Genomic DNA, 24,574 nt, shown 5'->3' with positions numbered 1-24,574 from the left:
ATGCATACATAATAATGTTCATTTGCAACAAATTGTCACAGGGAAGAGAGAATCTATAGACGCTCCCAAAAAGATCAGGATACAAAGAACTTAGCTTGACAGGTGGATCGAAGCTAGAATAAACACATTCTCAACTTACTCTAGCAAGATCCCCAAGCAATGCAAAAGCACTTTGGCGGATATCATATGCATCATCCATACAACATTGCAGTAGAATGTCTCTTAAATTACTCTGTGAAATCTGCAACACAAATCATAAAGAGAAAATTGTTATAATACACAACCATGGATAATTCAGATCAGGAACTCAGCCAAAAATAGATTTTTGCATATGTGGATATTCGCTTCTCCTTTTTTTGGATGTGATACCACAGTTGTCCAATCTGTCCAGTATGATCAACTTTATTTTAAGATCTCAAAAAAAAATTATGGTATTATACTAAACATTAAAAGTTCAAAAACAAAATAGCAACTAGGTTCCCATACTTCTCATATCATTAGTTTGCAATTCTTAAAGTTTAAAAATACATCAAGAAAAATTAAAATACAATACAAATTCAAACAATATGATCGTCAAACATGTTTAATCACCTATCTATTTCAGATTTAGTTAGGGATTGGAAATTTATATGGTCATGACGATAGTGTGGTAGTGTTTTTTCGATTTCAAACAGTCACTCGTTTTGCGGATTACTCATCTGCTACTATTATAACACGTCTATTATGATAATCAAGTTTAGTTTCCTATAAAAAAAAATATACGATTGTCAAACATCATAAATTCTTGACTCTAAAACGGACAGTTTCAAATATCCATGAATTTTAGAATTTTATATCTATATCATATCCAGTAACACTGCATATCCAGAAAATTTTGATTTGCTAATAGTGGATATTTGATCGAACAGGTTTTTTCGGATTGGATGTGTAGCATGTTTTGGATACCCAGATTTTTATGCATACCGCTATTAGAATCGATATATATTTAAGTTAGTCTCGGGTGCTCTCTGGTCCTTTAGTACCTAATATATGTCTAGCGTTAGCGTACACGTGCATTTTGGATATAAATTCCAGGTGATTTTCCCTGGTTTTCAGCTTCATCGAGAGAGGATATATTTAAGTATAAACCTATTGTTTGGCCGACCTCTCACTAGCTATAGAGTTTGGGAAAAGTTTATGCTCCCATAATAGTGAATGAAAAAATAATATTTTAAAGATTCAGATAAATGGATAGCAAACACCCTGCATTATCAAATTATTACCATCTCTATCATTTTCACAACACCACCCCCCCAAAAAAAAAAAAAATCATAAACTAGAGGAAGGGAATACATACACAAATACTAAGAATGGTGTGGTATCATGAAAATAAGAGCAAGGAAAATGGAAGTACCAAACTCTCTATCCCTGCACCAAGACCCTCAGCCAGTCCAGAGAGAAGATCCAAAGAGCAAACAATAAACTCTTTATCATACTGTGCACCAGCTGAAACAGGATCAACCTGAAAGAAAGCTTCAATCACTTGGACATGTTTTAAGTGAACAAATTAATTAATTTTGATCAGTTCCGTTAAGAGTAACGTATTTAGAGCAGAATCTACACATAATAGGACAAGTGCCACAGAAATGATCTAGAAAAACACAAACACCAAATCAAAATTCACAAAAAAGGGCGAGCTTAGTAAGAATCGGGACCAGTACACTCAATTGAATGGAAAGAAAAAAGTGAACAAAGTCAGGCGCAGTCTCCAATTGCAAATTGATATGATATTGCAGAACTAAAATATATAGAAGACACTTCCATACATTCTAAACAAGTGACACTAAATTCTTAATCATTATGGTCCCACAGACTGCCTTGAACTCTGAAGAAACTTGCATATCTAGGGAAATAAAAGTTAGAGCAAGACCATAGAATGTTACTGGAAAGAATAGCTACATGATCAAATCATAAGAACACAGGATCGAAGTTTAACGTACATAGGCAAATTGTTAGTAAATACTCTATAGATGCCAACAAAGTTAAATATTTAACACAATCAATAACTCAGTAAACAAATATCATGCAACAGAAAACCTTAGCCAATTGTTGAGTTTGGATAATGTCAATGCATCTCTGAAACACTGGCAGCGCAAAATGTGAAAAACCAGTTCCTAGTGCCTGCAAAGAACACATTATTAACTCTGACTATTATCACAGCTTAGTCACAATCATACAAAAACAAAGTGTTCAGTCAGGAAAAAAATTCAAAAGCCCATAGTTTTATGACGACCTATGCCCATTAAAACACACTGTTGAATCATGTGCATATTTGATTTAAAAGCAAATAAAAGATAATTCTCTAGACATTGGAAAGTGCCCAATAAATCTAAATAATGCTTCTGATTGCCATTATACATACAACTTAACAACAAATAAAGAAAATTAAGAGTTGTGTCAGCGTCTCGAGATTAGAGCCATGATTGAAATGCATGAAAAATTCAGGGACAATAAGGCCAGTTGTTAACATAACATATTGGACTTGCGGTATTTAAGCATGCTTTATTCAAAGTAAATGTCAGTGCCTTACTGCCTTTGCCAGCTCAGATTATCAGGTGTCAAAAGATATGAATAGAGTCCTCAAATTTTATACAAAGTTTAGAATAGTATTCTTTTGATGTTGTGGAAGAGGCATACCAAAGGATAAAATGATTTCAAGACGTACAAAGGTGATTAAAGTACCTGGGCTATTGATGTAAAACATTCCAACAGTGGAAAAAGATCTTTGTCAGAATTCGATAGCTGCTGCCACTTTGCAATTAATGGGGGCATCAAGATTTCGAGATATTGGGGCTGCGGTAATCAATATATAAAGAAGTAATATTTGTTAATGCGGTACTGTGTGAGGCATGACAAAGAAAATGAGCATAAATGCAACTAAGGTAAGAGATGTTAAAGCTTTTACATTAGTTTTACCTGATTTAGTTCCCCTCCAACAGCATCTGCTAAAGTTCCAATAGCATCGTATACAATTCTAAGGTTTCGTCTCTGTAAAATTTGAGCCAAATTTCACAAAAGAACAAGAAATTAAGAGTAGAGTAGACTCTAGAAATCTAATGCATGAGCATAAGTAAAAGGTTCTGATCTCCTATTTGATAGAATTAAAACAGAACAGAGCACAATAGGAACAGAAGTCAACCTGATATTTCCCAAAGGCACATATTAAGTGCCTAAGAATGACGTCTAATCGTGATACTAATTCTCCTGCAGCCTCCTGCATATTAAAGAAAACGTTAGGGCCGCTAGGAACTGAATTTGCATTCAATTCCGCTAGCTGTGTTTAACAGGTAGAGAGGTGAATTTGAAAGATGGACAGCAAAATAAATCTATACTAAAAAAAACCTCTTCAAGTGTCGCAAAAGCAGAACACGCAGCCTCTTGCACACGCTTGTTATCATCCAATAATCTCCGTAACAGCCCAATAAGAATTTTGTCGAACTGGTCATGACCTTCTTGATGGGCAGTACCCTAGAACACAAACAAATTGTTCTGAATCTAGACAAGCAATTATCAGAGTGGAAACAAAAAAAGTACGTGAAACAAAAAATTAGGCACAAGAACATAACTCAAGCCATATATAAATATCTATATATCAGTCAACCAAGAAATAGCAACTCCACTAAAAGATGGGACCGTAGAAGACTAATGCTGGAATAGCTCAGTCAATAGTGCAAAAAAAACTGTTCTGCCCGCCCCCTGGCAAAATATACCTTCTAAACAAATATGTTCACTTGCGTCGATTACCAATTCACTACTTTCGAGGCAATACAAGCTCCGGTTTGAAAAACACTAGTTAACTGTAAAAAGAAAACTAGGGAGGTGAATTACCGCAACAAAGAAACCTAGCCCCTCTAACACGATGTGAGGGCTTGTACCTAACTAATCACAGATTTCTTATAGCCATTTGTGTCACAGGTATACGGGAACTGGTGGCATGTTATTAAACTTCAACGAAACACTAAAATCAATAATATATTTACCAAGGCTTGAGTCGAAACAAGAACTCGCTTTGCAATAAAACTTGGCGTCTTGATGAAATAAAAGTTTCTACTGCTCAGTACTCCGAATATAAAATGAAATTCACCATAGATTTAAGCAAAAAAAAAAAAGTAGTATAGGGGACCCTTTCCTTCATGTATCAAGCAATTGATGATTTCAAATAACTAATACGACAAGTGCCATTTACTCTTGAACCAAATTTTACCAGTTCACTTTTAAAACATTATTAGCAGACATGTTTCAGTATCTAGAAATAATTATTACTTCAAAAAATCCAAAGAGGGCAGTGTAGTGGAGTTCTTCAGAGCATCATAAGAGAAGAGTCGAAGATCCTTCTCTATTTCAAACAAAAACTAACCAGACTATTTATATTACCTGTACAATATATTTGCTGAAACGGGAAATTGTCCAACAAGAGATACTCCGTATAAGGGGAAACTTGTCATCTAGCAGTGGAGTCAAAAATGAAATAATCTGCAAATCAGAAGAATATTAATTTATCTAGACAAATTAGGATTAGGAAAAAAGAGAACGCTGAACCGGTCTTCATAATTTAAATTTTGATGTTACAAGAAGCATAAATAAGTATCAGAATGAGTAAAAAACACTTCCGAGAAATGGCCAAGCTTAAACAAACTGGTACAATATCACGTCATCAAAATCATAGAAAAGAAAAATTAAGGACAAAAAGTTCCAAAAATAGTGTTATGACTGGTATGTCTGAGCTTCACTTTCAGCAGACCTGTGTTCAGGCCACATAAATAGTAAGACACACTTTTACCACAACAAACATAATTCTGATAACATATCTCATGACGAGAAAATAAAAACAAAATGATCGTGGCTAGGAGAAGCTTGAGGGAAAATAGCATTCATTTTGAAAGCCAAACAAAAAATATAGATAACACAATAGCAAACAAGGCATTTGGTCTAGAAAGAGAAATCCATGGTAGATAACAGCACCTGGTAACTTATGGTTGAATTACATAGCTATTTCAGACACATAACAAGAGATATTATCGTAATTTACCAATTTGTTGAATTGTAATTTGAATTGGGCAAAATGGGTCCTACAAGAGAGTTTTTGTAGAACCCGGAAATCAGATTACGTATAAACCATGCATAATTCTAGTATTTAAATTAAAATAATTTTATTGCATGAGTATTTAAATTTAATTATTTTATGCAGTAGTTTAATTTTTATCTTTTTAGTTAATTCAGTTAGGCCGGACTGGAGTCGGAGTTTTGAGATAAATTTTAATAGTGAGAAAACATTCCCAGAATTTATTTTAGCTAGCTAATAAGTTAATTTAAGTTAAAAGAAGGTTTAAAAAATTATTTAAGTAACTTGAGGTAAGTAGGAAATAAGTTCATTTAGGTTCCATAATTAAGGTGTTAATTCACTAAATTATTTAAAGGATAGGTAACGCTCTAAAGATTTAAAATACACTAACTAAACAATATTTCCCCTTCATTTTTAATTCAAATTTCGGCCACCCCTTTGGTGATCAAACGATTCTTTGACAACTCGCCACCTTTGACTCTTTCTTTATGATTTCTTGGCATGATAATCCTTTCATTTATTAACCACCATTAATTAATATTAGATCATTATCCTAGCCTTGGTGGACATGTAGAATCGGTCACTACATTTCCCTCTCCAACAATCATTTTTGATATCCAACCATTTCAAATTCAAAAGAGAGGAAGACTTGGTCTTGCCACCCCTTTTATATTGCAACTCCCTCACTCTCCTAACCATCATTTCCTCTCCCTTGCACCGAAAATTTGAGAGCATTTCAGAGCATTTTCGTGAGCCTCATAGCTTGAGTAAGAGAGAAAATAATTGAGTAGAAGGAAGATCTAGAAGATCACTCCGCCTCCTCCGCGCCGCGTGGTCGTTTCGTTCGTTTTTCTTTCAAAACGAACCAAGGCATGTATATATTTTTATTTGCTCTTCAATCAAGCCATATTAGTATTTTGAAACAACATACTCATGATTTGATTCAAGCAAAAACCACCGAAATTTACAGCAAGTTATTGTACAAAAAAATTTCTGCACAGTTTTTTTTTTCCTACACTACATGCTTCACGGGTTGCATTGTTTCGATCGTTTCAGGGTATGGTTCGATTCCAGGCTTCCAAGGCTGCTCCTAGGCATGTACTAGGACATGTTAGGAAAACGTTTGTCCATTGGTTCGAGTCACATACAAGTCGAAATCCAGAAATGACAGCAACACCCCATTAAGTGTCATCTTGTGCTCGATTTTTTTTAGTTGCTGTCCATAGAGGAAGTTTCTGATCTTGTCTGCCTAGGGGCCTATAGCCATGGTTAGAACACTTCCCTATCATGTCTAAGACGTGACCAAGTCGCCCTTTTGAGGCTTGGTCCATGGTGGAATCAGTTTTTTAATCAAACAACGAGAACAGCCCCTTCGACCCTTTTAATTTCTGCATGTGCACTCTCGGTTTTGAGTGTTGGTGCGGATCTTGGTTGGCTCTTTAGCCCTTAGCCATGGTTCAAACCATACCCTATGATGTTGGTAAGAGCCTCTGGTCGGTGGTTCAAGCCCCAATGGCCGGTAGTCTCGAAAACGACACAAGGAAGCGAAGGCACGGCTGCTGGAATTTCTGGACAGCAACTTGCTGCTTCGGTTCAGTGGCTCGTTCGAGTTCTTGGTTGGCTTTTAGCCTATGGGCTTGGACTGTACAGTGCCTCATTGAGTTAGGAAAGTCATGTTTTTGGCCGATTGTGATTCGGATCATTTTAGAGGTCGTACGAGAAATTTCGGTGCGATGTGCCAAATTGACTCTCGAAAGAACGTTTCATGTTTTGGCCTCCATTCACCAAAATTTCGGCCCTTACCATGTTAGGAGCATGATTTCATCATTTTAAGTGTATTTTAATCATGACTAAATGATGGTTCGGTGTTGGTTCAAGTTGGCACGGAGTCATAATTAAATACGAAGTCGTTGGGCGTAATTGTCTCGTTTTTAGATTCAATTATAAAGTTTGGTCAGGCAAAATCATTTACATATTTTTCATGTTATATTTAGATTGCAGCGAGCCTGGGAACGATCCAACCTATGTGGTAAAATTATTACAGGATATTTAATTACGCCATTTAATTATTTTACGTGCATGAAAATATAAAATGTTCATTTTTTAGATTTATGCGATATTGCTTGTGGTCATTTCACTATCATGGGATCATTACTTCACCCGGTCGTCAGTTACCGATCATCAGTTCAGTTCAGTGCAGGGGCCACTTGCGTAGACCATAATCTCACCAGAAAATTATTACATGCTATTTCATTATAGGGCTCCAAGGAGCAAACATTTTCACTATGATTTTTAATTCAGTTATGCACGTACTATAATTAATCATGACATGATATTTTACGTTATGTCTCACGACATGATATTTTCACTTGCATGCAATTTTACTATATTATTTACTCGTTATTTACGATATATGCATGCTGAGTCTTTAGACTCACTAGACTTGATTGTTGTAGGTACTGATGATGTCGGGACCGAGGGCGGGGACCAGTGAGCCATCGAGGGTCGGCAGTAGTGGAATCCGAGGACCTCATTTTCAGCATTCACTATTTTTATGCTCAAACATTTTTATCAGCTGGTGTATTACTTTAACTTGTTATTTTGTGAACAATAATTTCTTCCGCTGCTATTTTGAACAGTTAACTTGATTTATCAGTTTGCTTGATGAATGAGGCATTTTAATTATTTTAAAAAAGAAAATTTTTAAATTTTCCGCAAATTTCCAAACACGAATTTTCGGGCCATTAAAGCTGGTATCAGAGCCAGAGTTCTTCTATCCTAATTCCCGAAAATAATACTGAGTAGAGCATGCAATCCTATCGCAATTCTAAGTTCAAAAATATTAACCTAGATTCCCAAGACATCGAATTTCAAATATAACTCAAAGCCTCAAGATACCTGTCATAAGCATGGTTTCTGGGTTCGTCTCCGTAGCATGGAGAGCGAAAACTCTGCCTTGGGTAGGCAGATTCCTCTGAGGGCACTGCAGAAATAAGTGGTCTGGACTACCACACTTATAACACTTTCCTGAGCCAAACATACATGCTCCAGGATGGCGACGTGAGCACTTAGGGCAAACTGGGTGCTCAAAAGTCCTCGGGGCTGGGCGTCCCCGCTTCTGCTGCTGGCTGCTGACCTCTGTGTCTAGGCGGCCCGTGAAAAGGCCTTTTGTTCTGCTGCTGATGCTGCTGAGGAGGAGGGCGGTGTGGTACCTGGACTGGTCGCTTCCCCAAGCGATCTCTCTCAATATCACGCTGATCCTGCTCTGCGGCTAGGGCTTTGGAGACAGCGACCTCATAAGAAGTAGGGTCAGACACCCTAACATCACGGCGCAAGATCGGCCGTAGACCCACCAAGAAATGCATCAACTTGGCTCTAGCATCATTCGCGATCAGGGGCACAAAATGACAACCCCTTTCAAACTTACGGATGAACTCCGTAACGGTCATATCTCCCTGTCTCAGGCTCATGAACTCAGTGGTCAGTCTGGTGCGCACTTCCTCAGTAAAATATTTGGAGTAGAATACCTCCGTGAAGCGCGCCCAACTCAGTGTAGCCAAGTTCAGGGCTACTGATGCTCCTTCCAACCATAAGCGGGCATCTACTCCGAATAAATAGGTGGCACATCGAACTCTGTCTGCATCTCCAAGCTCCATAAACTCGAAGATAACCTCGAGGGACTTGATCCAGCCCTCGGCAATCATGGGGTCCGATGTCCATGAAAACTCCTTCGGACGCATCTTCATGAATCTCTCGTATACAGTCTCGGGCCCTGTCGGCCTGGCTGCCACAGCATTGTTCCCCGCAAACTGCGCGATGAACTGAGTCATCCCAACTAGCATCTGGGCATTCATGTCTGGTGGAGGGGGCGGAGGTCCATGCCTCTCTTGTCTCTGCTCCTCACCGTCCTTGGTTACACATGACGGTGCTCACAACCACCTCTCGGACGTCCAACCTGGCGTCTAGGAGGCATACTGTTCCATACATAACCCATACGTAACCAAGGACGGTGAGGAGCAGAGACAAGAGAGGCATGGACCTCCGCCCCCTCCACCAGACATGAATGCCCAGATGCTAGCTGGGATGACTCAGTTCTTCGCGCAGTTTGCGGGGAACAATGCTGTGGCAGCCAGGCCGACAGGGCCCGAGACTGTATACGAGAGATTCATGAAGATGCGTCCGAAGGAGTTTTCATGGACAACGGACCCAATGATTGCCGAGGGCTAGATCAAGTCCCTCGAGGTTATCTTCGAGTTTATGGAGCTTGGAGATGCAGACAGAGTTCGATGTGCCACCTATTTATTCGGAGGAGATGCCCGCTTATGGTTGGAAGGAGCATCAGTAGCCCTGAACTTGGCTACACTGAGTTGGGCGCGCTTCACGGAGGTATTCTACTCCAAATATTTTACTGAGGAAGTGCGCACCAGGCTGACCACTGAGTTCATGAGCCTGAGACAGGGAGATATGACCGTTACGGAGTTCATCCGTAAGTTTGAAAGGGGTTGTCATTTTGTGCCCCTGATCGCGAATGATGCTAGAGCCAAGTTGATGCATTTCTTTGTGGGTCTACGGCCGATCTTGCGCCGTGATGTTAGGGTGTCTGACCCTACTTCTTATGAGGTCGCTGTCTCCAAAGCCCTAGCCGCAGAGCAGGATCAGCGTGATATTGAGAGAGATCGCTTGGGGAAGCGACCAGTCCAGGTACCACACCGCCCTCCTCCTCAGCAGCATCAGCAGCAAAACAAAAGGCCTTTTCACGGGCCGCCTAGAAACAGAGGTCAGCAGCAGCAGCGGGGACGCCCAGCCCCGAGGACTTTTGAGCACCCAGTTTGCCCTAAGTGCTCACGTCGCCATCCTGGAGCATGTATGTTTGGCTCAGGAAAGTGTTATAAGTGTGGTAGTCCAGACCACTTATTTCTGCAGTGCCCTCAGAGGAATCTGCCTACCCAAGGCAGAGTTTTCGCTCTCCATGCTACGGAGACGAACCTAGAAACCATGCTTATGACAGGTATCTTAACGCTTTGAGTTATATTTGAAATTCGATATTTTGGGAATCTAGGTTAATATTTTTGAACTTAAAATTGCGATAGGATTGCGTGCTCTACTCAGTATTATTTTCGGGAATTAGGATAGAAGAACTCTGGCCTTTGCATGTTAATAATTTTAGTTCTTGTAACTATTGGGTTCAACTTAGAGTTCCGATCTTTCAGGGAGAATTTTTATATCTGGTTCCGCTACGAAGGCCTTGATAGATTCAGGGGCCACTCACTCATTTATTTCGGATGTCTTTGCTAATTTCCTCAAGGTCAAGACCGTTGGGCTAGATGTAGCCTATTCAGTAGTATTGTCTCTGGTGAGTAGATGGCAGCTACCAATGTGATCCGAGACATAGATCTTGAGCTCCATGGCAACCTCGTTTATGCGGATCTGATCGTGTTGCCGATGCCAGAGTTTGACATCATACTAGGGATGGATTGGCTATTGCGGAACAGAGTTTTGATTGACTTCCAACGGAGATCTGTTCTAGTCCGACCGGCTGGAATGACGCAGTTCTTATTCGAGCCGGACAGGTACTTTCCCTTACCGTGCATTATTCCTTATGTCAAGGCTAGGAAGCTCATGCATAGAGGGTGTCGGGCATTTTTAGCAACTTTTATATCTGTCCCCGAGGCACCCAGTCAGTCAGCCTCAGATGTCCCAGTTGTCAGAGACTTCTTAGACGTTTTTCTTGAGGATGTCTCTGGTATGCCACCCGAGAGAGGGGTGGAGTTTTCTATCGAGCTTATGCCAGGTACGACTCCGATATCCAAAGCGCCGTACCGACTTGAACCGACAGAGATGGCAGAGCTTAAGAAGCAGATTCAGGAACTTTTTGACAAGGAGTTCATTCGCCTTAGTTTTTCTCCATGGGGCGCGCCAGTCTTGTTTGTGAAGAAGAAAGATGGCTCTATGAGACTTTGTATTGATTACCGGGAGTTGAACAGGGTTACAGTGAAGAACAAATACCCACTTCCGAGGATTGAAGATCTATTTGATCAGTTGCAGGGAGCTTCGGTATTCTCCAAGATTGATCTGTGTTCTGGCTATCACCAGTTGAGGGTGAAGGACGCTGATGTGTCCAAGACTGCTTTCAGGACTCGTTATGGCCACTACGAGTTCCTCGTGATGCCGTTCGGTCTGACGAATGCGCCCGCGATCTTCATGGATCTCATGAATCGCGTATTTCAGCCGTATCTTGACCAGTTTGTGATAGTATTCATAGACGACATTTTCGTCTATTCCAAGAATCAAGAGGATCACAGCAGACATCTGACCATAGTGTTGCAGTCCTTGTAGAAGCACCAGTTATTCGCAAAGTTCAGCAAGTGCGAATTCTAGTTAGAGAAAGTGGCGTTCTTAGGCCACATTGTTTCTAGCAGTGATATTGAGGTAGACCCAGCAAAAGTTGCCGCAGTCAGAGATTGGGTTGTGCCGCAGAATGCATCAGAGATCCGCATTTTTCTTGGGCTAGCAGGATATTATCGGAAGTTCATTAAGGGATTCTCCTCTATTGCCGTTCCACTCACATCATTGACCAAGAAAAATGTTAAATTTGTGTGGAGCGAGGAGTGTCAGAAGATATTCGATACTTTGAAACAAGCTCTTATCTCAGCACCAGTTTTGGCTATACCGTCAGGGCCCGGTGAGTTTGTTCTGTATACCGATGCTTCGAAGCTCGGTTTGGGCGCAGTATTGATGCAGCATGGGAAGGTGATAGCGTATGCTTCTCGACAGTTGAAGACTCGTGAGAAGAATTACCCTACCCATGATCTAGAGTTGGCCGCCATAGTTTTTGCCTTGAAGATTTGGAGGCATTATCTGTATGGAGAGAAGTGCCAGATCTTTACCATCCACAAGAGCCTCAAGTATTTCTTTACGCAGAAGGAGCTGAACATGCGTCAGAGGCGTTGGTTGGAGCTTGTAAAGGATTATGACTGTGACATTAGCCACCACTCGGGTAAAGCTAATGTAGTTGCGGATGCATTGAGCAGAAAAGTCGCAGTGATGGCTCATTCGACAGTTTCGAGACCTCCTCAGACTGAGATGCAGAGGTTTGGTCTAGAGACTTATCCTCGAGGTAAAGTTCCCCATCTATCTACCTTGACTATTCAGTCCTCTCTTCTAGACCGTATTCGCAGTGGTCAGTCAGCAGATGAGCAGTTAGCAAAATGGAAGCAGAGAGATGAGGCCAAGGGCAGTGTCTTGTATACAGTGAGCAACGGTATTGTGAGATACCGAGACAAGATATGGGTTCCTAGCAGTGATTCTATCCGAGCAGATATTCTATCAGAGACCCATATGTCGCCGTACTATATTCATCCAGGGAGTACGAAGATGTACAAAGATCTGCAGTAGTTGTATTGGTGGCCGAGAATGAAGAAGGATATCAGACGTTTTGTATCCGAGTGTCTGACTTGTCAGTTAGTGAAGGCGGAGCATCAGAGACCAGCAGGTATGCTCAAGCCTCTTCCCATTCCCGAGTGGAAGTGGGAGAATGTTACCATGGACTTCGTGACCGGGTCGCCGAAGTCAGTCAGAGGATCAAATGCCATCTGGGTGATTGTAGATCGTCTTACCAAATCAGCGCACTTCTTGCCTATTAAGACGACTTTCACCATGATTCAGTATGCAGAGTTGTATATCCGGAAGATAGTCCGATTTCATGGTATTCCAGTTTCTATCGTATCTGACAGAGATCCTAGATTCACTTCCTCGTTTTGGAAGAGTTTGCATTCGACCATGGGTACGAAGTTGCTGTTTAGCACAGCTTTCCATCCGCAGACAGATGGGCAGTCTGAGCGAGTTATTCAGATCTTGGAGGATCTTCTCCGTGCTTGTGTTATTGACTTCTCAGGGAGTTGGGAGTCGAACTTGCCATTGGTAGAGTTCACCTATAACAACAGTTTCCAGTCGTCTATAGGTATGGCACCGTATGAACCACTGAATGGCCGCAAGTGTAGATCTCCTATTCACTGGGATGAAGTAGGAGAGAGAGAGCAGAGTTGGGTCCAGAGATTATTCAGCAGACTGCCGATGTAGTAGTCAAGATACGTGATAGGATGAGGACTGCTCAGAGTCGACAGAAAAGAAATGCAGATCAGAGGAGGAGAGATCCAGAGTTTGCCGTTGGCGACCATGTTTTCGTGAAGGTAGCACCTATGAAGGGTGTCATGCGATTCGGAAAGAAAGGGAAGCTCAGTCCGAGATTCATTGGACCATTTGAGATCCTCGACAGAGTTGGGACGTTAGCTTATCGTGTTGCTCTTCCGCCGAATCTGGCCGGAGTACACAATGTGTTCTACGTCTCTATGCTGAGGAAGTATATGGCGAATCCTTCGCATGTCTTGAACTTTGAGCCGTTGCAGCTTACTCCAAGCCTATCTTATGAGTAGAGACCAGTGCAGATCTTAGACAAACAGGAAAAGAAGCTTCGGAACAAGCTGGTTAAGCGAGTGAAGGTCAAATGGCTCAACCATTCAGAGGAGGAAGCTACATGGGAGTTTGAGCCAGAGATGAGGCGTCGCTACCCCGAGTTATTCGGTGAGTTTTAATTTCGACGACGAAATTTCTTTTAAGGGGGAGAGTTGTAAAACCCGGAAATCAGATTACGTATAAGCCATGCATAATTCTAGTATTTAAATTAAAATAATTTTATTGCATGAGTATTTAAATTTAATTATTTTATGCAGTAGTTTAATTTTTATCTTTTCAGTTAATTCAGTGAGGCCGGACTGGAGTCGGAGTTTCGAGATAAATTTTAATAGTGAGAAAACATTCCCAGAATTTATTTTAGCTAGCTAATAAGTTAATTTAAGTTAAAAGAAGGTTTAAAAAATTATTTAAGTAACTTGAGGTAAGTAGGAAATAAGTTCATTTAGGTTCCATAATTAAGGTGTTAATTCACTAAATTATTTAAAGGATAGGTAACGCTCTAAAGATTTAAAATACACTAACTAAACAATATTTCCCCTTCATTTTTATTGCAAATTTCGGCCACCCCTTTGGTGATCAAACAATTCTTTGACAACTTGCCACTTTGACTCTTTCTTTATGATTTCTTGGCATGATAATCCTTTCATTTATTAACCACCATTAATTAATATTAGATCATTATCCTAGCCTTGGTGGACATGTAGAATCGGTCACTCCATTTCCCTCTCCAACAATCATTTTTGATATCCAACCATTTCAAATTCAAAAGAGAGGAAGACTTGGTCTTGCCACCTCTTTTATATTGCAACTCCCTCACTCTCCTAACCATCATTTCCTCTCCCTTGCACCGAAAATTTGAGAGCATTTCAGAGCATTTTCGCGAGCCTCATAGCTTGAGTAAGAGAGAAAATAATTAAGTAGAAGGAAGATCTAGAAGATCACTCCACCTCCTCCGCGCCGCGTCGTCGTTTCGTTCGTTTTTCTTTCAAAACGAACCAAGGCATGTATATATTTTTATTTGCTCTTCAATCAAGCCATATTAGTATTTTGAAACAACATACTCATGATTTGATTCAAGCAAAAACCACCGAAATTTACAGCAAGTTATTGTACAAAAAAATTTCTGCACAGTTTTTTTTTCCTTCACTACATGCTTCACGGGTTGCATTGTTTCGATGGTTTTAGGGTATGGTTCGATTCCAGGCTTCCAAGGCTGCTCCTAGGCATGTACTAGGACATGTCAGGAAAACGTTTGTCCATTGGTTCGAGTCCCATACAAGTCGAAATCCAAAAATTACAGCAACACCCCATTAAGTGTCATCTTGTGCTCGATTTTTTTTAGTTGCTGTCCATAGAGGAAGTTTCTGATCTTGGCTGCCCTAGGGGCCTATAGCCATGGTTAGAACACTTCCCTATCATGTCTAAGACGTGACCAAGTCGCCCTTTTGAGGCTTGGTCCATGGTGGCATCAGTTTTTAAATCAAACAACGAGAACAGCCCCTTCGACCCTTTTAATTTCTGCATGTGTCCTCTCGGTTTTGAGTGTTGGTGCGGATCTTGGTTGGCTCTTTAGCCCTTAGCCATGATTCAAACCATACCCTAGGATGTTGGTAAGAGCCTCTGGTCGGTGGTTCAAGCCCCAATTGCCGGTAGTCTCGAAAACGACACAAGGAAGCGAAGGCACAGCTGCTGGAATTTCTGGACAGCAACTTGCTGCTTCGGTTCAGTGGCTCGTTCGAGTTCTTGGTTGGTTTTTAGCCTATGGCCTTGGACTGTACAGTGCCTCATTGAGTTAGGAAAGTCATGTTTTTGGCCGTTTGTGATTCGGATCATTTTAGAGGTCGTACGAGAAATTTCGGTGCGATGTGCCAAATTGACTCTCGAAAGAACGTTTCATGTTTTGGACTCCATTCACCAAAATTTCGGCCCTTACCATGTTAGGAGCATGATTTCATCATTTTAAGTGTATTTTAATCATGACTAAATGATGGTTCGGTGTTGGTTCGGGTTGGCATGGAGTCATGATTAAATACGAAGTCATTGCGCGTAATTGTCTCGTTTTTGGATTCAATTATAAAGTTTGGTCAGGCAAAATCATTTGCATATTTTTCATGTTATATTTAGGTTGCAGCGAGCCTGGGAACGATCCAACCCATGTGGTAAAATTATTACAGGATATTTAATTACGCCATTTAATTATATTACGTGCATGAAAATATAAAATGTTCATTTTTGAGATTTATGCGATATTGCTTGTGACCATTTCACTATCATGGGATCATTACTTCAACCGATCGTCAGTTACCGGTCAGTTCAGTTCAGTTCAGTGCAGGGGCCACTTGCGTAGACCATAATCTCACCAGAAAATTATTACATGCTATTTCATTACAGGGCTCCAAGGAGCAAACATTTTCACTATGATTTTCAGTTCAGTTATGCACGTACTATAATTAATCATGACACGATATTTTACGTTATACCTCACGACATGATATTTTCACTTGCATGCAATTTTACTATATTATTTACTCGTTATTTAAGATATATGCATGCTGAGTCTGTAGACTCACTAGACTTGATTGTTGTAGATACTGATGATGTCGGGACCGAGGGCGGGGACCAGAAGCGTTCTCCCTCAAGACTGAAAAGATCTGACCTGGGATAGAGCTAGAGCGTGCTATTGTAGAGCGCAAGTTACCATGCGCTGGAGGAGCCGAAGGAAGAAATTCGAGAAGTTCAAGATGAGAAATAGGAGTAGGAGAACGAGCTATCGAGTCAGCTATCCCCTGGCTGTATCCAGCTTGGGAATGAGAGTGAGGATATTGGAATTGAAAGAAGTCCTAAAAGATGGGGATAGAAGTAAGGGTAAATTAGTTGAAGTATATTATAAGGAAAGTGCAGGCGCTATAGTCAGTCATTCCCCTTTGCCCAAGCCATCGAGGGTCGGCAGTAGTGGAATCCGAGGACCTCATTTTCAGCATTCACTATTTTTATGCTCAAACATTTTTATCAGCTAGTGGATTACTTTAACTTGTTATTTTGCGAACAATAATTTCTTCCGCTGCTATTTTGAACAGTTCACTTGATTTATCAGTTTGCTTGATGAATGAGGCATTTTAATTATTTTAAAAAAGAAAATTTTTAAATCTTCTGAAAATTTCCAAACACGAATTTTCGGGCCATTATAGTTTTTAAGGGTGATTTCCTATTTCAGATAAGAAATTGGCTGAATATGGCGCAGCCATAGTAAAAGAGCGAATGAGGACAAAAGAATTGAAAGCAAATTTATTGCCATAAAACAGGATCTTTTTTAGATAATAAACAAAAGGCTGAACAGGTACACATTAGGGGAATATACTTGAGCAGTATTAACAAGAGAGTCCGATATCTTACGACCAATATAAAATTGGTCAATAATAGGGGAAGTGAAAGGCTAACTAACCAAAGTAGAAAACCTAGAGCATATTCTTGGAAAAAATCCGGTGATGAATGATATGCTTATTTTTCTACATTCCATGGCAGCAAAGACTATCCTTCGCAGTTTTGCATTATGTTGTACTTCTTCCCTGCCTCACTTCCATGATGTGAAAATCTTAGCAAAGCATCAACACAGTCTGTCGTTGAATCACCAAGGTTACTTGTTGATTACCAAGTGATGTTCGCCCTTAGGTAAGGTCAGATGTTTGACTAAAGTTTCATGCAGGTCTGAAAGCCTTGATATCTCAAGCTATGGCCCCTGCTACTCCACAAATCTGCAGCTAAAGCGTAAATGAGTTCATGCTTTCATCACCCTGGCAGTTATCAACCCCGCCATAATTGTCAAACGCGCGTAGCGCCCGGTAGCGCAAAAGTTTCCCGTGACTATAGCGCATAGCAAATCGCGTAGCGAGGGCTATTTGAAAGTAAAGCGCCACAAGCATATAAATCCGACAGCCCGATGTCCAACGGCCGACAGCGCGATGTCCGGCGAGAGAAGCGGTTGAGAATTGTAGGGTTTAAGTAAGGCTTGGAGAAATGGAGAAGATTGAACTAGAAGCCGATACACTGCAGCATTGATTTCATAGGCCTAAAAATTAATTTTTTTAAAAAAAAAGTCCTACGCTATTCTTTCCTATAGCGTCGCTATCGCCTCAACGCTATTTTGTTGACAGCGACGATAGCGCTCACTATGTGGAAGTGTTGTGCGCGTAGCGCCTTGTAGCCATGGGGCTTCGCTTCGCGTTGCTACGCACTATAGCGAGCGCTACACTCGCTATTGACAATTATGGACCCCACCAAATTTCTAACATGCTGTTTCCCAATGTTTTATGTTGAAGTACATTGAATAGCCAAGATTAAAATATAAACAACAGAACTGCAAGGAAATCATAGATAACATAACATCTGAGTTACGTTGCTATGCCCTTAAAGCATAGTTGTTTGACACACTATAGGATATGGTTAACTTGATGGATAATCATGCACTTAAAAAAAAACATGTTTTTATATTTTAAGGAGCAAAGAAATGTAGAATCAGATCAACACAAAGTAATTTCACAACAATAGTATAAGTATTGTGGAGTTAATAGTGTCAGGTTACTTAAAATACTTAAGAAGGGAAAAAATGAGATAAGGGAGGGAAAGAGATTTGAATCAAAATGCAAACCTAAGAAGTCATTTCGGACTAATTTATATAAACATTTACCTCTGACAAATGGGGATACAGTCCATTAATGCAACCCTCACCTATAGCACCAAGAGCTAAAACTGCAGCTTCCCTGTCTTTCCAAGCTTCATCACCGCCAGTGGACAACTTTGTCTGCATAAAAAGAAAATGCAAAAATTATAAAATTAAAGAAGCTTGAGAAGTAATCAGAACATAATAAAACTGGATGATTAATTTAATTGAAAAAGACCAAAAGCACAAATATCATCCTCTCAAATTATTTCAGCAGCTACCCTCAATAATTGCGAGGATTTCACTCTTCACTTTATGGCCTTCTTCCAAATTAATAATTGAAAACGATACATTAAAAAGCATAACTAAATACATTCTACCTAATTGAATTGTTTAACGAATATGATCAAGTAATGCACAATACATTTTCATATATTTTCATTTACTGCAGAAACTTGTATTCTCGTAAATATTGTCTAAAAACTATTTCAAAGTAGATCACCAAATCGCTATATAAATTTTCCATATTCACCATGAATGATGCAATTGAAAGAAAGATTGAAGTGTGTGTGTGTGTGTGTTTGTGTGCATCTAAAGACATATACAGTCCTCTTAAGATTTGCTTAAATGTGTCATACTCTTTCTTTGTGGGTAATTTTTATCCAAAAACCATATGAAGCAATTTGTTCACAGGAATTTAAAAAAGGGAAAAGAAAGGGCATTGCAGCACAATACATAAGATCTAAAATAAGCTCAGTAATGCATTAGATTACATGCACGCATGTAACGAGAGTATTTTCGTCCCAGGAAATTTTAGTCAGGTCGAGAATAATGATAATAAAGTAGAGAAACTAGCAAGGGAAAAACAAAGAACAGAAGCTACACTAAATCGCAAAGCAACCTGACCACCTGTATAACGGGCATCAATGTGGGTAAAATATCATCCCCAAAAACATTGGAGAGAAAATCCAGAGCAGCTGCACTGCACTTTCTCAAATTCCAAACATTCACAATGTCATCATCCTGTAATTAAAAAATCCTATCAGCTAATGAAAATATGTGCTATAGACCTCATTTAAAAATAGAATTGACATCTAATTAATTGTGCGATGAGGACAAATTTCAAGGTCATCCACTCCCATAAAACCAAACCAGATAAATACTCACCACTTGAAAATAACACACACGCAATATTCGACATAATGTAAATATTCCACCCCACAGTACACAAAAAATTAAAGTAAAGAAAAAAACCCAAGTTTCTCCCTGGACAATATGACAGGATGATCAATTAATACACACCTCATCTTCTGCGTCCTCTGATCCATGAAAACGTGACGAATGGAAACGAGGTTTCAGATCCTGGGTTAAATAATAGTTACGAAAATTGTGATTTTAATCAGCAGGGTATTTATGAAGTAACAGTACAGAAAATGACAACTAAACCTGATCTCGATCAGGAAGAGATCCATCCTCCTGCAATGAAAAGGTGAAAAAAAAAACAGCATTAATTTCAATTAATGTTTGAATCAAATTGAAGTCCGGTAATGAAGCAGACTACAAACCTCGGCTTCCAAAACTGATTCGTCATCATCAGCGTAAGCCATGTTTGAAAGCAAAACCTACACAAATTTGTTTAAATTCATCAAAAGATATAAACAAGTAGCATCAGATATAATGAGAGCCTGATGGGGGAGCATACTGGAATAAGGCGTGGTAAAAATTCTCTCAAGTTTTCAGGGGGCAATTCAGCTTCGCAGTAAGTTGACCTGTAGACCAAAGCCAGCAACTTAAATACGGAACTCATAACTACAGAGTTTAAAAGGCATTATGAATACAATAATAGACATGAAAGAAAATGAACTGGTAAAGGAATAAAAGTAACAAAATAAGGCAAAAAGACATTCAAGTTAAAACTTGGGTATCCTTCAGAAATAAGGAGGGCTAAATATCTTAAGATCTGCTCGGACCATGAACATTTTTGGAGTAATTGACAAAAATTAGATTAGCCGTCCTATAACTTAGTTGACTGGGCCATCTCTAACATTCATATCTTGTTACCAGTATGGTGGGGTTAGTAAATGAGATCGCAAGTATATACCTATTAATCCATTAATAAACAAATGAGAAACAACATATTAGCAAAAAGGATGCAGCGTTTGACACCTGGGCACGACAACCTATTGAAAAACATAGCAGAATATTCAAGGGCATCTTTTCATCAAAGGGAATAAGATTTGGAACTCTACAACCTAACCTACACATCGATAGCTCGAACGGCTAAACATGTGCATTCAGAGATAGATAAAAATGAAAAAAAAAAAAGAAAAACTAAAAAATAAATTATTTAGAAACCAAAACATCAAATATATGGTCAAAATAATGCAGAACATAAAAAAGAAAGAAACTGAACGTGAATAATCCAACTTAGTTGCTGTGAGCTTCAAAAAAGTAAATTTCCAAAACATGCAAGGTGAAATCACTAAGGGAGTCAAAGAATATTGGATCATAAACTCACAAGATGGCATCTCCTACTAAACATTAAAACTTGATGCAAATGCAAATGAAACATGGAAATTTACCTCTATTTACAAACAAAACTAATCCATAAAAAAAACATGATAGTGCCAGGCACATAAAGAAGAGAAGAACTATTTTACCAAAATTCACAAGCTTCTAGAGCCACTTCATCATCGGGGTCCTTGTTGACTATCAATATATACTCGATTACATTCCTTAAATGAGGCTGCATAAGGTTATCTAATTAATACAAGGACAGCAGAAGAAAAGTTTTTGGAACCGAATCTTATGCACCCAAAAAAATATCAGATCAGATTTAGTTATGTATTTAAGTATCAGAAAAGATTGAAGTGACTTTTAAACATTGTAGAAAACTGAGCATGAAAAAAAGAATTGCACACCTCCAGGACAGCTGAACGAACTTCAACTAGCTGAACAAATGCAGAACACACCTGTCCCACGGAAGGGTAAAAAAACAAAATGCCACCAAATAGTTTAGTGACTCAGAAATGAAAGCCTTAAAATTTAGCAACTCATATGTAAGTCACAAAAGATGTGACTAATGTCAATGAAATCATGATCAATTAATAAAACAAAAAAATGGCACAAGTTTAAAATTCATCTCCAGATTCCATGGCAATTTTAAGCATAATAAGAATAAACCTGGATAGATAAACTTCAAAGGATCTCAACTTTTAACAAGCAATCACAGAATACTTTTTTCTTTTCCAATCATGGTATAGTGGGCAACAAGGCAAAGTAAATTTCCCATTGACTACAAAAGAGTATGAAAACAAAATAGTGTATAACTGTTTACAGAATTAACCAGTTTTATTGAATATTTTATCCAAGAAAGAGAAGTGAAAAAGAACCGTCTCTACAAAATACCCAACCTTACATCTTAGCCATCCAAAAAAAATGAGAAAATAATGTCAATAATAGAACATCAGAAAGAAAAGCTGAAAAGGAAAAAGATTTCTACATTATCATGGGCAACTTTCACAAACTAAGCTCGCACAGTCCACCCAAAATCAGAATCACAGGCAACATGAATATGAGAAGGCAAAGTTGAAGAAGTTCCAAAAGAACTCATGCAATCACGAACGCTCAACGATAGAATGGATAGACACTAATGTATGACATATTAAACAAGTCTGATCCCATAGATCCATTTACTTTTGGCGGAGCTGTATTTTCATACAGGAAAAGACTTCATATCTTCATCGTGAAGTAAACAAAAGTTCACCCTTGTCCTTTTTATCTTAGACTGAACGCATGGTGATGATTGGATTCCCACAACTTTTCATGATTGGACCACCTAACTTAGCCATGTATAGATAACGGTTATCTAGCATATTAGTTCACTGATGCGCTTAAGCTTACAAGGATTATTAAAAAGTTAAAATAACACGGTGAATCACAGAAGGCTTACTGACAAATTAATTCAGTAAGACCAAATATTCAATGTATAAATTAAATCATCGTCCAAGAAGAAAAAAGCGTGAGGAAGCCAGCATGAATATTTGAGGAGAACGATAATTTCAGATTTAATCACAAATGAAAAGTAGATAATCATTTGATTTTATCTGATTAACAATTGATAACTGAAAGAATTGCTTACCAACTTCCTAACTTCTGGAGCAGTGTCATTAGAGAGAACAAATAAACCTTGCAAATATTTGTCCATAGACGAATATAAGACCTGTAAATTTTATAAGAAAAGTTATCACATGCAGAAAAAAGATAAAAAAGAAAAACTGGAAAAGTAACTAATCCAGTTGAACTCACTGTAGGCATTAGCAAGATGTACTGATTTACAGAACCCAAGGAAAGCTTCCTCAATGTAACGTTCGGCGATTGGAAAAGCTGTTTGCACAAAATAATACAAATTAATAAATGAGTCCATGGGTAAAATATGTTCCATTTACTCAATGAGACAAACAGCGAGAGAGAAGCAATGTAAGAAATAACTGGTGAAAAACCTGGAGGAATCTTGGAAGGAAAACATCAATGGGTCGTTCAGATAATCCAGGAATATCAGAATCAAGCACTTGGGGAGCATCCTCACATATCTGTGTCAAAACACGTCAGTAAAGCGTTAGACTTTTATATGAATCATGTCTCCCATATTATTCTCTCATTAAGTAAGAACAACTGTGACAGAAAGAGTAAAGGGCCCTATAGAAAAGGTACAACAGTTTCATGCTAAAATGTCTATTTGATCAAGATAATCACAATGGAGAAATTCCTTCACAGTATCAGACATCAACCGTATGCGTCTCTAACAAAGCTATAGAATTATGTAATGATAAAATTTAGCTCGTTGAGACAACCCCGAATGGTGCATGAAGCACTTTCACATGGTTGGTCTATAAAACAAAAGCCAAAATCTGAGAAAAAGTGATTCAGGAGTAACTTAAATATAATGATAATCCATACCTTAGACAAAGCATCCATAGCACCTTCTATGTGATTGACATCATTACCATCTAAGCACTTCATAAGTGCATGCAGCAGTTCAGGCCATCCTGCTACTCCCCCAATCTGAACAAAAGTACTAATGATAGTCCCAGCTGTCGACCTGATTTGCCTATCAGCTGCTCCGATACAAGGTAACAACTCTGACTTCAGGTATTGCTGGTTTGTAGGCAGCATAGTCTTTAATGCACTTCTAAGGTTATTTTTTAGAAGTAACCCTGCTGCTTGCCTAATTTCAATTGATTTGGCCTGCAACATCATTCACCCGAAAGTTAAGATAACATAAAATTCCATTCTGCAGGCCCATGGGCGTAGATATATAAAATTAATCATTTTCTTAGAGTATCTGTTCGCCCACAGATTAAGAATCCTTGACCGATCTGTAAAGCTCATATAATTAGTCCTCCATCCCCCATGTCATAGTTTCTTGAATGCTTTGGTGAACAAGCAGTACACCTGTCCTAAGACACCTAGTTAATAATACTAAGCATCCAAATTACCAACAGAAACTCATAAGCTAAATCACAAAACAGTCTCCAGTTTTCATTCATCGCGTGATATGCACATTTATTTCGACTTTAATACAATAGGCGTTACTTTCACAGCATTTTCAATAACGATAGCATACAGTCCCACCTCCCATATAATCCCCTCGTTGTAATAAAGCGGAATCTACTGCTACGCCGCTGCCACCTCCAAAGGGACTGAGGCGTGAAACAATTACATTCATCACAATTATAGTTGCCGAATTTCATCGTGGTATAGGATACAAAACATAAATATTCAAAAACCGTAAGCAAATAATCACCAACACAAGTTCATTATCTAGGTAACAATAAAAAAGAGACCTCCACGCGCGCAAAAATGAATGCCAGGTAATTATTGAAATCAGGAAACTGAGAGTACTGCTGGAGCTTCTGAAAAATCTGCGACTTGTCATCGGAGGACGGAGCCATCTGCTTCTCCAGAAGTACACAGATCTCCCGCAGACCCTCTTCCTGCGGCCGCCACGTCGATGCTTCGCCGCCGCCGCACGCCATTGTCAGCTTCCCTGATCAAATTCAAGTCCAAATTTGGTAGAAAAAATTGAATCAGAGATCGAAGAAAGGCTTCCAACGAATTTTCGTACACTAATTCAGACAGAAAAACGAGGACCGGCGCATCATTTGAATACGATGTTTCGAGGAGACGCAGCCTGGAGAGCAGAGATTTGGGCTTTGCGTCAGGGGAGGCAGGATTTGGTGCGAGCAGGTGCAGGATACAATATTGTGAACCACCAATGAGAATTGTTTTTATTTTTTCGGAAAATGTCAAATGGCCGGTGGGTCATGGGAACACAAAGACGT

The 24,574-nt window shown here is 39.2% G+C and overlaps 1 protein-coding gene across 1 annotated transcript in view; it reads right to left on the bottom strand.

Annotated features, from left to right (window-relative positions):
- The window catches only part of LOC140983763 (transportin-1-like), a 33,686-nt gene extending 9,388 nt beyond the window's left edge, over positions 1 to 24,298 (bottom strand). The window contains exons 1-21 of the mRNA XM_073450891.1: positions 24,077 to 24,298; positions 23,190 to 23,477; positions 22,733 to 22,822; positions 22,539 to 22,616; positions 22,372 to 22,452; positions 21,152 to 21,202; positions 20,891 to 20,976; positions 19,933 to 19,999; positions 19,796 to 19,852; positions 19,677 to 19,706; positions 19,533 to 19,592; positions 19,140 to 19,253; positions 18,258 to 18,371; positions 4,414 to 4,512; positions 3,382 to 3,507; positions 3,179 to 3,253; positions 2,956 to 3,027; positions 2,722 to 2,832; positions 2,077 to 2,160; positions 1,394 to 1,501; positions 140 to 241 (exon numbers count right to left, since the gene is read on the bottom strand). Of these exons, the coding sequence (XP_073306992.1) occupies positions 140 to 241; positions 1,394 to 1,501; positions 2,077 to 2,160; positions 2,722 to 2,832; positions 2,956 to 3,027; positions 3,179 to 3,253; positions 3,382 to 3,507; positions 4,414 to 4,512; positions 18,258 to 18,371; positions 19,140 to 19,253; positions 19,533 to 19,592; positions 19,677 to 19,706; positions 19,796 to 19,852; positions 19,933 to 19,999; positions 20,891 to 20,976; positions 21,152 to 21,202; positions 22,372 to 22,452; positions 22,539 to 22,616; positions 22,733 to 22,822; positions 23,190 to 23,477; positions 24,077 to 24,268 (2,085 nt within the window). The 5' untranslated portion in view covers positions 24,269 to 24,298. The remainder of the gene's footprint in view (positions 1 to 139; positions 242 to 1,393; positions 1,502 to 2,076; positions 2,161 to 2,721; positions 2,833 to 2,955; positions 3,028 to 3,178; positions 3,254 to 3,381; positions 3,508 to 4,413; positions 4,513 to 18,257; positions 18,372 to 19,139; positions 19,254 to 19,532; positions 19,593 to 19,676; positions 19,707 to 19,795; positions 19,853 to 19,932; positions 20,000 to 20,890; positions 20,977 to 21,151; positions 21,203 to 22,371; positions 22,453 to 22,538; positions 22,617 to 22,732; positions 22,823 to 23,189; positions 23,478 to 24,076) is intronic.
- Positions 24,299 to 24,574: the final 276 nt, after the last annotated feature.

Source organism: Primulina huaijiensis, chromosome 9 (genome assembly GCF_012295235.1).
Source record: "Primulina huaijiensis isolate GDHJ02 chromosome 9, ASM1229523v2, whole genome shotgun sequence".
Taxonomy (NCBI): domain Eukaryota; kingdom Viridiplantae; phylum Streptophyta; class Magnoliopsida; order Lamiales; family Gesneriaceae; genus Primulina; species Primulina huaijiensis.
This window is presented reverse-complemented; position numbering and strand designations above follow the sequence as displayed.